Below are 14,617 nucleotides of genomic sequence, written 5' to 3' on the forward strand. Positions count from 1 at the left end.
GACGAGCTGATTAGAGAAGAACGGCGGATAAGCATCAATGAACTGGCAGAGCGTGTGAACATCAATCACGGTTCGGTTCGCACCATAATTCATGAACATCTCGGTTATCAGCTCTTGTGTGTGCAATGGATGCCCAACATTTGGACCACCGCCAGAAGACGGAGAGATTCAGCGCTGCCTTGACTCATCAGTATCACAATGAAGGTGACGACTTCTTGTCTGCGATTGTGACTGGGGACGAATCATGGTGCCACTACTAGGAGCCTGAAACACGAGGGCAAAGCTTACAGTGGAAACATTCGAATTCACCACCCCCAAAGAAAGCAAAGGCCGTCATTTCCGCCGGAAAGGTTTTTCTTTTTTTTCGTTTGTCAGGGGCCATTACTGGTAGAATTTGCTAAACCTAGAGAGACCACCAATTGTTTCCGATATTGTGAAATGCTGGAACGGCTCCATGTCACTATCAAGAACAAACGACGTGGAAAATTGACGAATGGGGTCATCTTGCTCCAAGAGAATGCCCGTCCCCAAGTCGCTGATGTGGTTAACACAAAACTGGCAAAGCTCAAGTGGGAAACGCTGCAACATCTGTCTTAAAGGGACACTAAAGGTTACTATTAAGTCAACGTGGACTGTTTAAATACCATCACAGAAACCTCGAAACGCTTGTTTCGTGCCAAGGAGAGACTTATTTTAAGAGAAAATGCGTTCTGGAGCGTCCGCGTACCTCTAGCGCAGTTCAAATCGCCCGCCCTCCGATCGAGGAGTACTGACATCATGGTCTCATAGTGACGTGCGCCATCGGTGAGTAGAACGGCGTCCGCAGACGGCGCTACGGCTTTTCTGCGCAAAACGCGAACGCGCGGCCAGAAACAGAGCCAAGACAGAGCCGACAGCAGAGCGAAAGCGGGAGTATGGTGGCTAGCGGAAGGAGAAACGAATTACGTCCCACATTACGTCCCACGGCACACGGAGAGTCCGTTTTCGTTAAACTATAGGCTGCGGCGAGCTCGCAGCGTGGTCGGCGTGGTCTATGAGAAGCGACGAGCCTTTTCGCACTCGCAACAGGGCATAAAAATGTGCGAATCGACGCAAAACTCGGCCTAGAAACGTGCTTCGCCACAGCCAGGGCTCAATACGACCCAAGCTGGCACGACCCAGATGTCGTTTCCCGCACCGCCACCAGGCGCCGCTACTATACCTCAAACTCCAGCGCAAGACGCCCATAAGCTGGTACTTCATTCTATGACGCTAACTTCGACGCTCGTCGCAATGGACACAGATTGGCTCGCGATGGTGGGCTCAACTTCAGCGATTTGAGCACCGACGAGCGCGACCTGCTGCTGAGGGCTCGCACTGCCGGCGTCGTAGCGTACTACGACGGCGGCCTCGACACCGGCTCTCCGGAGCGGGAAAGCAACGAGGGCTTCCGAGGGCAACGAGGGCAACGTGGTGGCACATTCCCACGACATCACATGGACGTGGCATTCTCACTGCTTGTTCCAAATGAAAGTTTCGCGAGCCAGCAGAACCCTCACAGCACGACGCGATAACGAAACTACTGAAACTCCAAAGCGTGCGCGGCGCAGAGTAGAGCGTGCAGAGTCGAGCGAAAACGAAGCCTTTCGAACACCCATATTACTGAAGGGTAACGTCAAATGTTATTTTTTCTTAGAATCGAATAGACGTAGACAAGTAGCATTTTTTTCCTTTAATGTGTCCCTTAGTGTCCTTTACTGTAACCTTTCCTTTACTGTGTCCCTTAGTTCCTTTACTGTAACCTTTAGTGTCCCTTTAAGTCGCCTTGTGACTTTCATATATTGGGGCAATTGAAAAAACAGCTCAAGGGAACCAGATTTGTGCCGGATGGTGACGTGAGAGTCAGTTACAGGCTTTTTGAAGCAGCAGCGCAAGCAGTATCACAATACGGGAATCGCGCGCGCGACTCGTGAGTCAGTGGGACAAATGTCTATAAATGCTCATGAAGAGTAATTTTTAATAAAGTACCTTGTTTGTCATATATTCGCATTTGCTCACTTTCATTTGACTCGCCCCCGTATATTTTGCGGAACTCCTGCTTTTTAGATGTGCTCCCTGCTGCGACTATAATTTTGGCAATACACGACCGGTGACAGCTGCTCCTGCGCAATACATTGGAGCAAAGGACAGCGTCATTGATATTTTCCCCTGGCAGTTGCATATGTAGAAAAATGTAAACAAGGTTCTTGAATGACAAATACCGGCGTCACACGTGCACTTTTGATCGCAATCGGCACCGATCCGGATCGAAATTCTCGACAGCGATTGGCTCTCTCGCGCATTTTTTGCAAAGGAGCCAATCACGACTGAGAAACTCGATCCGGGTCGGGCTTGATCGCGATCAAAAGTGCGCCGTGTGACACCCGTAGAAGTTTCATTAAACTATATTTGTTCTCAAATTGTTAATTTCATCGCCTTTACATTTTTCATGTCAGTGGCATGCACTTCTTTGCTGGTTTCGAACTTATATAGTTCTAATGTTCGTGTAATATTTTCTTTATTTATTAGGCAAAAAACATGGAATAATTGACATGAGTTATTTCGGGCACAGTTCTTGGGGCATACGAGTATACATATTATTGCATGAAAAAATACATATTTTACTTTACAGTGCGTAGCATCTAAGAATTCGTTTGCAGCATCTTTGGCTATGGCAATGCAGGTATTATTCATGTTTTTGATCCCTCGACAAATTTTAACAGGAGGAGGCCGAGCTGCAACGTGAGACCCGAACGAAATTTCTGGCTACGCCAGTGGCGGACATCGAGTGAGGTGTACCGTTTGCTAGTGCGCGCGTGACACCATGCTTGTTAATTTAATTAGTGCGCCTATGTTAATGTTCGGCAGATAAAACTACAAACCTTACTTTGTACAGAACGTTGTCCTATCATAATCGGTGGTTCGCCTCTCAGGCGAAACTGCAACTTTTCTTTGCATCACGCTAGTGCTGCAACCTTGCACGAGTGCGCAAACGGTCACGAGTACGCTTTCCTGTGTTGGCACGTCAACAGAGTTGCGCACGCACTGCCTCTGCTGAAAGCGGTTGTTTGCGACATGGCCGGTAAGCAACAATGACATTTCTTTTACGTGTACTCGACCGGTGATAGGGGGCGTTACTCGTCAACATGGTCGTGTCGTCGTTTCGTTGCGGCTGATGCCAGACGATTCTGTTTTTTTAACCCGCCTGGTTCTCGGATAGTTTTACCAAGTCAGCGCTGCTGGACTCGCGCATGCGATGAAGCTAGTTTGAACCGCCTGGCGTGCTCGAGGCGGCCTTGCTTGTGCGAGGTGAGGCTGCCGACCACAGCGACTCCCGAGTATCGGTAAGCTCCTGACCACTTGTCGCGAGCTCACGTAGCCACTTATTTACGTTTTTCCGTCCGGTGTTGATGCGCTCGTCAAGTCGCCATAGTATTGCCGCAAACACTTCGGCATGGGGTAGCACACAGTGTGCACTACATCGGCGCTCGAGGATCGCCTATTGCCCTTGAACCCACGGAGCTTCCCTATCGTAACCGGCGTGAGGCCGACTGCTGTGAACCCGCTTATCTTTCGCAACCGTGGTGGCACATTGGACGTGGCAATTTCGTCTGCTGATCGCCTCCGAGTGGCCTTGCCAATAGTACGCTCGTGTGTAACAGTTGCGCTCTGTCGCATGAGATGAATCCGGACAGCGCCGTTGTGCGTGTTGTGGTTTGTAGCAATAACTTCCGACTGTTTCCTTGACTGTACGGTTGTTTTGCGTTCGCTGGGTTCCTCTGCCGTCGGCATTACGGGTCGCATTTACATCAAACTAACTTCGGTAAGCTGTGCTGATAACGTTTACAGCGGTTGCCTTTAGTTAAATAATTCTATGACTTTCTGGTGGTCTTCCCGTCCTCTTTTGTTTAATTTTTTTTAAATCCCGATTCGGCGCTTGTTTAATGGCTCTCGTTCTCTCTTTTTGCAGCTATGACCTGGAGAAAATTGCTATGTTGCAATGCGTAAAAGAAACTTCTTTTTATTTGTTTCACTTGCATTTTTAACATGGGGAGGCATAACGTACCTTCTTTTCCTTCAGCGGCCATTGACAGGGAAGGTAAGTGTAGACGTGCTTTCACTTCTCAGGTTTTGTCCTCTGGACTCTGTAATGTGACAGCATGTGTATAACTGCCAGGGCCATATATATTTTTTTCTTCTTATGGCGTTTCCAATGAAGGTTTTTACTAGCAGGTCTGTTTTCTTGCAACACTGTAGTCAGTGAGGCCAAGTATTAATATATTTCAAGCAGATATAAATGTTTTTTCCTGTCTACAGGTTTTCCGCCCTGGGAAAGTTCAAGCTCAGTTAGATCTGTTAGAGCAAGAGCTCGCCGAACAAGGTCGTGCAAATGCAAAGCTCCTTGGCAGCTTGCGAGAGCTAAAAGAAAGTAAGTGCAAGCTTTTTATATAGCGCATTTGAAATAGAGTTCATTACTCTGAACTTCGGTAGTGGGGAAGTTCACACCCACAGGCACAATTGTTTTGATCACTGCAGAGTCCATTGCCCAAACATAACTAATGGTAGTACATGTTTGAAGAGAACTTTGGATATATGAATAATATTCTTGTCACCCCATATATGTACTGACACAACATTTATGGAGTCTTGTGTGTATGTGTTCGTTCATTGAAAGTCCAAACTCTCTAAATGCTAGAAAAAATACAGCCATGCATGAGGACTTAAGCAATTTACTTTAATACCTTTTATTAGCTGATTTAGGTTTCGGCACTAAGGAGATTAATGTGTCGGGATACTTCAGCACAATGCATTGGTGGGCTAGTTGGTGCGAATCCATGAATACTTTGTTTAGCGGAAAACAATAGACACAAGAAAGACGACAGGACAAGGCGCAACACTGTCCTTGTCCTGTCGTCTTTCTTGTGTCTATTGTTTTGCGCTAAACAAAGTATTCAGTGTCAGAATACATTGACTCACTACGTTGCTGCAATCGCTACAGATTCCACGCACCAATGCAGCAAAAAAAAAAAAAACATGCACGGCACCTGTTTCTTTTTTTTTTTTTTTATGGGCAACATCATTATGTCTGTGTCGTGTCATCGTGATGGTGTCCAATGCCATGTCTGGTAGTCTAAAACTAATATGGGTGTCACAAAGTGCATATTTGATCATGGTTGAGCCCAATCGGCATTGAATCTTTTGATTGTGCTTGGCTTCGTAGCGCTCACTGCGGAACGTAGCCAATCCTTGTCTAGAAATTCGATCCAGATCAGGCTTGATAACAATTGAGAATGCACCGTGTGACACCCGTACAAGCATAGTATCAAGTTAAAATACCTGACAAGTAGTTCCCAACATTAGTACTGGTTAAGCATCATCCTTTTATGTGTGAGAAGTGTGTTGTATTTTCCAGGACTTTTAAAATGTGTCACTGCTCCTTAAATGTTAAGATGTCTACTGTGCCCGGTCCACAAAGTCCAACATACCATTTTTGTTATGCTGAATTTGATGCCTAAAATCTCTGATCTAAGCACTGTAAACCCAACGTAGAGCTGAGTTTTTGAAATGCTGGAGGGAGTTTTCGGTTGGGGATAGTTCAGCTCATCAATTGCTAAATAAGTAGTTACCATACTAATTAATTTTTGCGGAATTATATCAATATTTTCTTCGCACCAGTGTCCTCCTCACGGCCATAAATGTGAACAAGTTGTTTTAATTTTCTTTGATGTGAAATGGGGTTCAGGTTTTGGGAGGGTGAGGTAAACAAGATGTCCTCAAGGTTGTTGTTTGTGGCTAAAAAGTGTTGATGTGATTAGGTTGGGCAGGTGAAATTTCGAGCATTCAGACTGCTCCACAAATAATGCTAGTTGTGCTGTGTGTGAGTGAGTGACAGATTAAAAGCTTCGCGTGAAGCTTCTGTGTCTTTACTCCGGTGCTACTGCTATCACCCTCTGCAGAGCTTCTGCAGGCCCAGAATGAGAGCCATGGCCAGCCCACCAAGGACAGTCCGGTCATCGCTGTCCTGCTCTTTGCGTGCAACAGGGTCACGGTGAAGCGCCCCATTGACCAGCTGCTGCAGTGAGTAATTCAGTGGTGCAAGGCAGGGCTTGGTGCGTCCTTCTGGGAACAACCTATATAAAGCATAATAGAGCTGATTGCAGAGAATATATTTAGGCACTCTTTTGCTGCGACATAATTTTCAGTGCAAAAGGAATATTGTGAATGTAAAAGGAAATCAAAGAGGACAGAGTGCTAGTACTACTTCAACTGATGAATTTTAATAAATTAAGGGCATGCAAGGGGGTTAATATACGTGCGAATGAAATGCTCAAACAAGCCAGTATGAAACCAAAACTACTGATGACTAGCCATTGCAATCATTAACAAGGTTCACAAGGAAAGAAGTTTTATATATTGCAAGCAGCAGTGGGTGCCAAGCTTGCTGCTCAAAGCAAACAACTCTGGAGGTAAATCGCCCCACTTGAAGTAAAAAAAAAAAAAAACCTTGAACCTGGATATAATGTTGGATTTGGGTATTGCGACAGCAGCGCCCATCTGGGATCCGCTGCAGGTTCATTAGCTGTGGCATTCCGCTTCCGAGCATGAGGTCATAGAGGTTTGACTCCAGGCCACATATTTCGTTTGGAGGGAAAATACAAAAATGCGTGTGTAATGCAGGTGTAGGTGCGCTTTAAAGAATTGGAGATGGCTGCCTGGAGGTGTTCTGCATAACGCACTGTAGAGTTTCAAGATATGAAACCACACAATTAAGTTTCGGGTGATATTCATTAGTGCAGCTCACTAATCTGATCCTGCCTTTACACCTAATGGGGGAAATATGATAAATTCTTTTTTTATTCAGAATTGCATATCTTTTACTTCAGCACTCAAATACCTACTGCTGTTTCTTTGCAGCTGTTAAAACTTGTTCAAATTTGCACTAAATGATCATGGAGCTGCTTAGGCAGTTTTCCTTTTACTTACTGCAAAACAGTTGGCATAACATTATTTGTCCTTAACCAGCAGCAAGATATGTTACCTGTTTTTCACCGATTGCTTAATTGAATTTGTGCATGTTTTGTGTTAGCTGCAGTCAAATTCTCACACTGGCAGCAGTGAAGCCACTGGCGGCATCACTGCTCTCTTTCCTGTTGATGAATTTTGAGATGGTGCATTCCGCACAACAGATTGTATATTTCGTTACTAAAGTTTACGGGACACTGGATTTGCAAAAAATGTTAGGTTCCCTCAAAGTCTGGGCACTTAGCCTCATGTTCAAGGTTTCTTGACCAGTTGTGGTTCGTCAAATTAGAAGCAGCATGCCTTAACAGAGCATAAAGTTGCATTTATCATAGTGCCTGTGTCCCATAAACTTTTGCGGTCATCTGTACATGCCATCTAGCTGGTAATTCCTTGTAACAAGATGGTGTGGAAATAAAGACAGATGTCTCGCAAACAAAACATAAATAATGTAATTTTGTGAATGTGCTGCATTACACCAGCAGACATTTGAAGGTGCTTCAATAGTCCTGCTTTTGCTAATCCATGTTATTCAGCTGTCATTGCAGCAAGTTGACAGCTCAGCACATTGCCTTCACAGGCCTTTGAAGTCGCCGCCCACCTGACGTGGGTGTGAGATGGTTGAATTCCAGTTAACATTTTCTGCTCTCTCAGGTACCGGCCTTCCAAGAAGCAGTTCCCCATCATAGTGAGCCAAGATTGCAACCATGCCCTGACCTCCAAAGCAATTCAAGACTATGGTGACCAACTCACGCTTATTAAGGCAAGTGTGTTCCTTCTTTCTGTGACGTGCATGTAACGGCCAACACTTATGTGTCGGTAAAACCTCGTTATTCAGATTTGTGGGACTGAAGGAAAGTTCCGCATTAAACGAATGTCGAATTATTGATGGCATCACGAAACCAATAAACAAATGCTTACTATGTCAACACACTTTTATTTACTAAATGAATGAGCAAATACTGTTTCTATTTTGCGCAAAAGCAGTGTGGAAGCTGCAATTCTCATCGTCTTGTGACTGATTAGCGCTTGCAGCAGCAAAGGCCTCGCGACTTTCTTTGTAGCATAGCTGAAGTGTGTGCCTTCATCTGAGACATGCTTTTCACTACTGCACGCACACCCTGATTATTTTTTTGCCAATATTTGCCAATTTTTTTGCCATTATATTTTGGTCGGCAACAGATTGTCCGTCCATTGCAATGTAGCCGGGGCTCTTAATCCTCAACAGGTTTTCACAGAGTTAAAACGAAACTATTTTTTGCCACAACTGCTGCGGACAAAACCGCGGTCGCTATCAACACAACCGTAGATGGCCACTACACATTTATGAAGGCACATGGCCAACGCGTGTGCAAAGTCGGAACAAAGCTACTGTTTGCCACAACCGCTGTGGACGAAACTGTGGTGGCTGTGGACGCAATCGTAGATTGCAACTAAGCAATTGTGAAGGCACACGGCCAGCGCAGTGTCACACGCGGCACTGGCCATTTTTGTAGCGCTCCACTATCACCAAGCTCCGAGAGTTGTCTGAATTGACGCACGTGTGGCCCAATAAGTCCTAATTAACAAGTTTGATCTAATCAAATAATGCTTACACCTGCCGGGACCAGAGGATGTGTCTGAATCATCCAATTGTTCGAATTAATGAGATGATAGTTATTGAGGTTTTACTGTACTGTTGTACTAGTGCTAGTGGCTTGCTTTGAAACTGCTGGGTGTACATCACACTTCTGAGCATAAGAGCGGGAGGGCATTCATATACATTTCAAAGTACATAGTATGTTGCTTATCTATTTCAAGGCCATATTCTAGAATATAATGTTATTTCGCACTATTGTTTATAACAATGGCAACGTAAATTGTGGCCACTGAATCACCCCTGTGATTACCTCGTGTCATAATAATAATGCAGCCCTTTTTCCTCTACTGGCATAATAAATTTTCTTAATAATGAATTTGCTTTATTTGAAATTTGCAGTAGCCCAGACTACAGCGTACTAAGTTTTGAGAAAAGCAGTACAATAGCACAAGCCACGTGGTTTGAGAGCAGAAAATTGTATGCTTTCCTTTCACTCTCATGTTGCAAAAAGCACACCAAAGCTTGCAAAAGTGCCACAAGACAATTCTTCCAGCTTTACTTATCACTCGCTGATAGCCGAGGTCTTTCTCTGCTGCATTCTGTCCACCTTGCAGTCTGATAATACTGCCTGCCACCTTGGCTCGGTCACCATAGCTTTCTACTGGTGACCACAAGGTCGCGCGTAGAATTCTAGGCAGTGATAGCCACATCTTGATTTAGGTGAGCTACAGAAAAACTCGCGTACCACACCTTGTATGATAGTAATAATAATAATTTATTGCTTGCTTTCAATGGAAAAGGTACAAAAGTCAGGCCTGTGAAAGCCATATTAGGCTTGACTGGCGGTTCCTGGCAGGCAGCAACAAGTTGCTATAGATACGAAACAGGAGAGAGAGCCAAATTCAGATTATGTAAAATGATAACAGATAAAAAAATAAAGCAAAGGCTAAGAAAGCAAAGATTGTAGTGGCTGCTTTCGTATACTGTAGTTAAATACAGCTCTAAGTGCAAAAGGAGAGAGAGAATGTGCCGAAGGATTCTGCATTTCAAAGGAAAGGTTTCGCAAGAAGTACAAACAGAAAAAAAAGACATTTCTGATTTCAATTACTCCTTGTACATTCCTGCAATGGGTGAACAAAATTGGCAACTCTTTCAAAGAATCTGCAGAGCAAAGGAATGGGTGGCACAAGAAGTACAAAGAAAGCAACAATAGAAAAACATAAGGTAGTCTGTATTATATTTTGAGCATTTTGCTGGGCATGAACAAAAATGGGCAATCTGTAGAGCAAAACGAAAAGGTACCACAATGAGTGTATAAGTTCAAGGTACCCCCAGGGGGTCAAAGTTAATCCAGTCATCTGCCAAGGCCCTCGTGGTCCCTGAATTGCTTTGGGATGTGAAATCTCAACAACCAATCAGTCTGCCCCGTGTTCCACCCTAGAGTTGCACATGGTGAACTTGTGGACAGTGTGTCCCATCTTCACATCACAGATTAATTCGTAGTGCACGAAAAGCATGGGCAATTGTGTCCGGGGAAAGGGCATGTAATGTGAGGGATCTTCGATCATACCAGTTGCAATGTTTCAGGATTGACAGTGACAGGTAAAAAGCATGTGGGTCTCATCACCTGTAAACAAGAAAAACTGTAGAGTGCTGTTTGCCAATAACCACAACAACAACAAAAAAAACGTCTGAATGCACTGAGCAAAAGGAACAACAGGGGAACCCGGTTGTTAGTCCCCTGGTTTTGCAGTGTGCCAGAGCCCCAGTCCCGGCAAACTCTCTCTGGAGACAATTTTAAAAACCTTGACTGTACAACCTGAGATTCTGCACGTCTCATATAACCCGCACGAAACTGCGAACCTAATGACTGACACCTGAGAAGCACTGCCAGGCAGCTTTCTCTGTCTACTCTGTCCTGAAGGGGCACTCTTCCCTTCGCATGTGGAAAGCTCAGACTTGTACCCGCCGTGGTTGCTTAGTGGCTATGGTGTTGGGCTGCTAAGCATGAGGTCGCGGGATCAAATCCCAGCCACAGTGGCCACATTTCAATGGGGGTGAAATGCGAAAACACCCGTTTACTTATATTTAGGTGCACATTAAAGAACCCCAGGTGATCTAAATTTCCGTAGTCCCCCACTACTGCGTGCCTCATAATCAGATAGTGGTTTTGGCACGTAAATCCCCATAATTAAATCTTTTAGCTCCGACTCGTTTCTGGACTCCCTTTCCACCCCTCGCACTCGCTGCCATCTCATCGTTAGTTTCTTGGGGTGTGTGAACACAAATTTTTCTGATACGAATTGAATAGCAATACTTATTGAATATTGAATCGAATAATGATATACACATGAATTTATTAGCAAGTTGGTTTCTTTTAACATGATGTTGGAACACTGCAATTACATTGTCATTGGTAACATCGGTAAAAAGTTTAACTAGTAGCAAAGTGTCTACCAACCGGGAAAATAGAGAGAACCAGGAATTCTCAAGGATTTTTAAGTCTTGTAATACTCAAGGAAAACTCGGGAAATTTGGGCTTCTATCAGGGAAAATTAGCTGTAATTATATATAAAGGGCACGAAAGTCGCGCCTATGCTGGCTCGACTAACAGAGAGGAATTGTAGCGAATAGTCTTTGACGCCGTGTTGTCTACTGGAGTTTCCCATGTATAGTCGCCGATTTTCCAGGCACTGGATTTTTGGAACATGCCCGATAATCCGGATGGCTTCATAGCACCGCCACATACCCATAGAGTCAATGTACAAGACTGTCTGAAATTTTGGATGCAAGAACCCTTCGCCGTCAGATTTTCTGGACTTTCTGCTGTGGCCGCAATTCCAAAACGGCATTAATCGTAAAAGGACGTCTTGTTGGTCGAGTTGGTCACAATTAATCTTGGGTACTATGCGCAAACACACACAGAAACCTGTTCCATGTCCTTTCTTGTTTCTGTGTGTGTTCATGCCTAGTACCCAAGATGCATTAATCAAAGCCACCATCGCCACCATTTTGATTATCTCGGCGCCTCTAACCGGCGCTCTTGCACGTATCCGCAAGCACCACCGTGGCAACGTAGGTATAGCAGCTTCGACGTTCGCTATTAAGCTTCCTGCGTTCAATTATGTGTTTTTCATTTAACGAATTCGCTGCTGTTAGCAGTGGCACTGACTCCACATTTGTAATCCTCGCAATTGGCTTCAAAGCTCTGAAAGCATAGCGTGTTGCATAATGCCGGTTCTCGAAAGTCAGCTTCGCCTCAATACAGAAATATTTCCCGGTGAAGCGTACAAAAAGTATTGCGGTGATGCTTAACAAGCGTGGGAAGGGGAAGTTATCACGGGACACAGTATGTATTCCTTAATTCTACACGCGTGCAAGTGCTGTCTCCTCTCACAGTACGAGCACTGATATGCCTAATAAGTGTACTGTCAGCCTTCGGAGCTTTTTCGGATGTTTCTGTGGCTATTTGAGCCCTTACAGGGCCCCTGAAACGGTTCGGAGGAATTTTGTACACGAGTAAGGTACAGCTTAAGTTATTCATTTGCACCACAATTTGGGTGAAACGTCTCGTATTAAGAGAGCTACGGATGATTACAAGTTACCCTACTCCATAGTCATGCATTTTCTTCTCAACTCGCTCGCCGAGTGATCAGGGCTAAGCTCCGCCTTCACTGGCTCTGCGTCATGATGGCACGTCATGTCGTCGACTTCCGGTTCTCTAGGAGTGAGTGCGTGAAGCCTCTCCTAACTTTTTGGCAGGCGATCGACCCCAAGCGAGAGCTATCAAAGAAGCGTGCATTGCGAGCATTCTGTCACAGTGCCGAATGTGTCTGGTATTCCGTTAACCATAGGCGAGCCGGGCATTTCGACGGATGGGTGGAGGCGTAAACTCAAGCTGATGAAAGAACTTTAGTGTAGACGTATGTGAGCGGCCTGATCACTCTGCATGGTCCAGCCACCTGTTGGTGCAGAGCATAACCAGCCAAACAAAGCGCTAATATTGCTCTAACCAATTGTAAAACATTTTAAACTTTTGCAAAAAACGTGTTTACGATTACACTCCTGCGAAAAATGTACACCAGCAGCAAATAGGAATAGATTTCGTTACTGCTACTATGTGTGGTTGAGCTCTGTGCCACCAGGTGGCTGCACCATGCAGACCATTCACATTTGCACTTTTGCTCATCCCCTAAAACGACACAGTCAAACGGCCAGGCCCTGTCCCCTCGCGCTTGTGTTTAACCTAATACTGGACTCGCGAAATGCTATTGCGCTAGTAATTTTCCAGTGTAAAGTGACGGTCGCAAACGCGAAAATCCTGGCGCCGATCGGATAGCGGCAGTCCGATGCGCTGCAGCCAGTCTGCACGGCTGCTGCCTTGCAGAGGGACACGATGTCGCAGCTTGGCATATTGCCAGTCGTTACGTTTGCTGTTCAGAACACAACAGTCAAATCATAGTGCTCACGAAAAGACTGAGACCGACTCTGACCGCGGAGCTCTCGTCAAAATGGAGCATGTTGCAACACAATCGGACGACGCTTGCTGTGTGCCGGAAGTGCTTAAGTGTAGTGAGACATTGTTTTTGTGCATTCTCTTTCTGTTACTTTCTTTTTGTAGAAACAAGTTAACTAACATTCCAACTATTACGAACATCATTTGTTCACCACAAAGGTGGAAAAATTATCGATGACGCACCCTGGGCAGCCAATCAGATAGCTCGTCCTACTGACGTCAGTTGGGTGATTTACATCATGTGGATAGGGGCGGCTGAAAATTCCACCGAGCAGTGTGCTACGATCGGCGCAATTTACATTTTTAAAACCTTATAATACATTACACGCTTTACGCGGAGCACTTAGATGCGTCAATTAATGATCAGAAAGACCTACTCTAACGACTCAGTACGTTTGTGCAAAATTGTCAAAATCGTTTCAGGGTCCCTTTAAGGGCAGTAGAAGACTTGCTTCAAATAGTCCATGGGGCGAATGCGTGGCAGGAGTACAAGAAAAGAAAGGACTGACACATTGAGGAATGAATGGGGAAGGAAGCGTGCTGCTTCTTCTTTTATCGAGCTTGAGCTAAAAAAAGTCAAGGTGTTGGCTGACTCAGAGATGCAGGTGTCCCTCATCCAAACCAAAATAAACTCTTTAAAGCAGCGAATTGCAACACTGAGGCATTTTGTGCGGGCTGAGAGTACGTCAAGACAGTTGAGGTTGAATTTCCAGCAACTGAGAGAGAATACTGCTTGTGGCAAAGTTCAGGCCTCTTACCAATGAACTTGCTATCATTTGATAGAAATAGCTCATATTCGCAAATATTTGCTTCTGTATGCATCTTCTTTTTATTTTTATTTGAGAATGTTCGACTCGATTTGCAATGGGCTATACCATTTTTTTAGAAAATACTTAATTTGCTATGCATTTTACTAACCCTTCCATTCTGTTTTCTTTTTGAATAACATAAACACTACTCCTTAGTATTCAAACTGGATCAAGTCACTTATTTTCTAGCATGCTTACTAAAGAGTGACAGCATCGGGCGACATGCTGTCAGCCTGTCTTGAACAAAGTTCTGTGTCACTCAGGGAATTTTGCAAAGGCACTCAGGGAAAACCTGGAAAACTCGGGGAATTCAGAAATTCCAACTTGTTAGACACCCTGAGTAAGCCGTTATACTAAACAATTGTGTATTTGGCTTATGTTAGCTTTGGAAAATTGAGTACTTTACACTAGTCTGTTCTCACCAACCTGTGCCTTATTATGTTGTATCAATTTCCCGTAAATTCAGAGGCAGTTGACCCCGTACCAGCCGTCGCTCATCGCATTTGCTGTCAACCAATAATCTCAGGATTTGGGGTGCCCCTTGCTACTGAGAGGCTGGTTTTCCTGCATACCTTAGACATCCTGTAGCTTGGAGTGTTTTACAGGCGAAATTCCGCCAGCAGCATCAAGTTACCGCAAAATTCAGCATAAAATTGGAACACTTTCTTAGGTCAG

The 14,617-nt window shown here is 44.7% G+C and overlaps 1 protein-coding gene across 4 annotated transcripts in view; it reads left to right on the forward strand.

The window, feature by feature from the left end:
- Nucleotides 1-14,617, forward strand: part of LOC142583419 (alpha-1,3-mannosyl-glycoprotein 2-beta-N-acetylglucosaminyltransferase-like) — a 178,047-nt gene that overhangs the window by 123,069 nt on the left and 40,361 nt on the right. For 2 of the 4 annotated variants that reach the window (XM_075693879.1, XM_075693883.1), the window contains exons 2-5: nt 3,989-4,117; nt 4,336-4,447; nt 5,976-6,096; nt 7,693-7,801. In XM_075693879.1, coding sequence (XP_075549994.1) covers nt 4,019-4,117; nt 4,336-4,447; nt 5,976-6,096; nt 7,693-7,801 — 441 coding nt within the window. In that variant the 5' untranslated portion in view covers nt 3,989-4,018. Of the gene's footprint in view, nt 1-3,145; nt 3,363-3,692; nt 3,842-3,988; nt 4,118-4,335; nt 4,448-5,975; nt 6,097-7,692; nt 7,802-14,617 lie in introns of those variants that run through there. The other 2 variants (XM_075693880.1, XM_075693881.1) reach the window with 2 other exon arrangements.

Source organism: Dermacentor variabilis, chromosome 5 (genome assembly GCF_050947875.1).
Source record: "Dermacentor variabilis isolate Ectoservices chromosome 5, ASM5094787v1, whole genome shotgun sequence".
NCBI lineage: Eukaryota > Metazoa > Arthropoda > Arachnida > Ixodida > Ixodidae > Dermacentor > Dermacentor variabilis.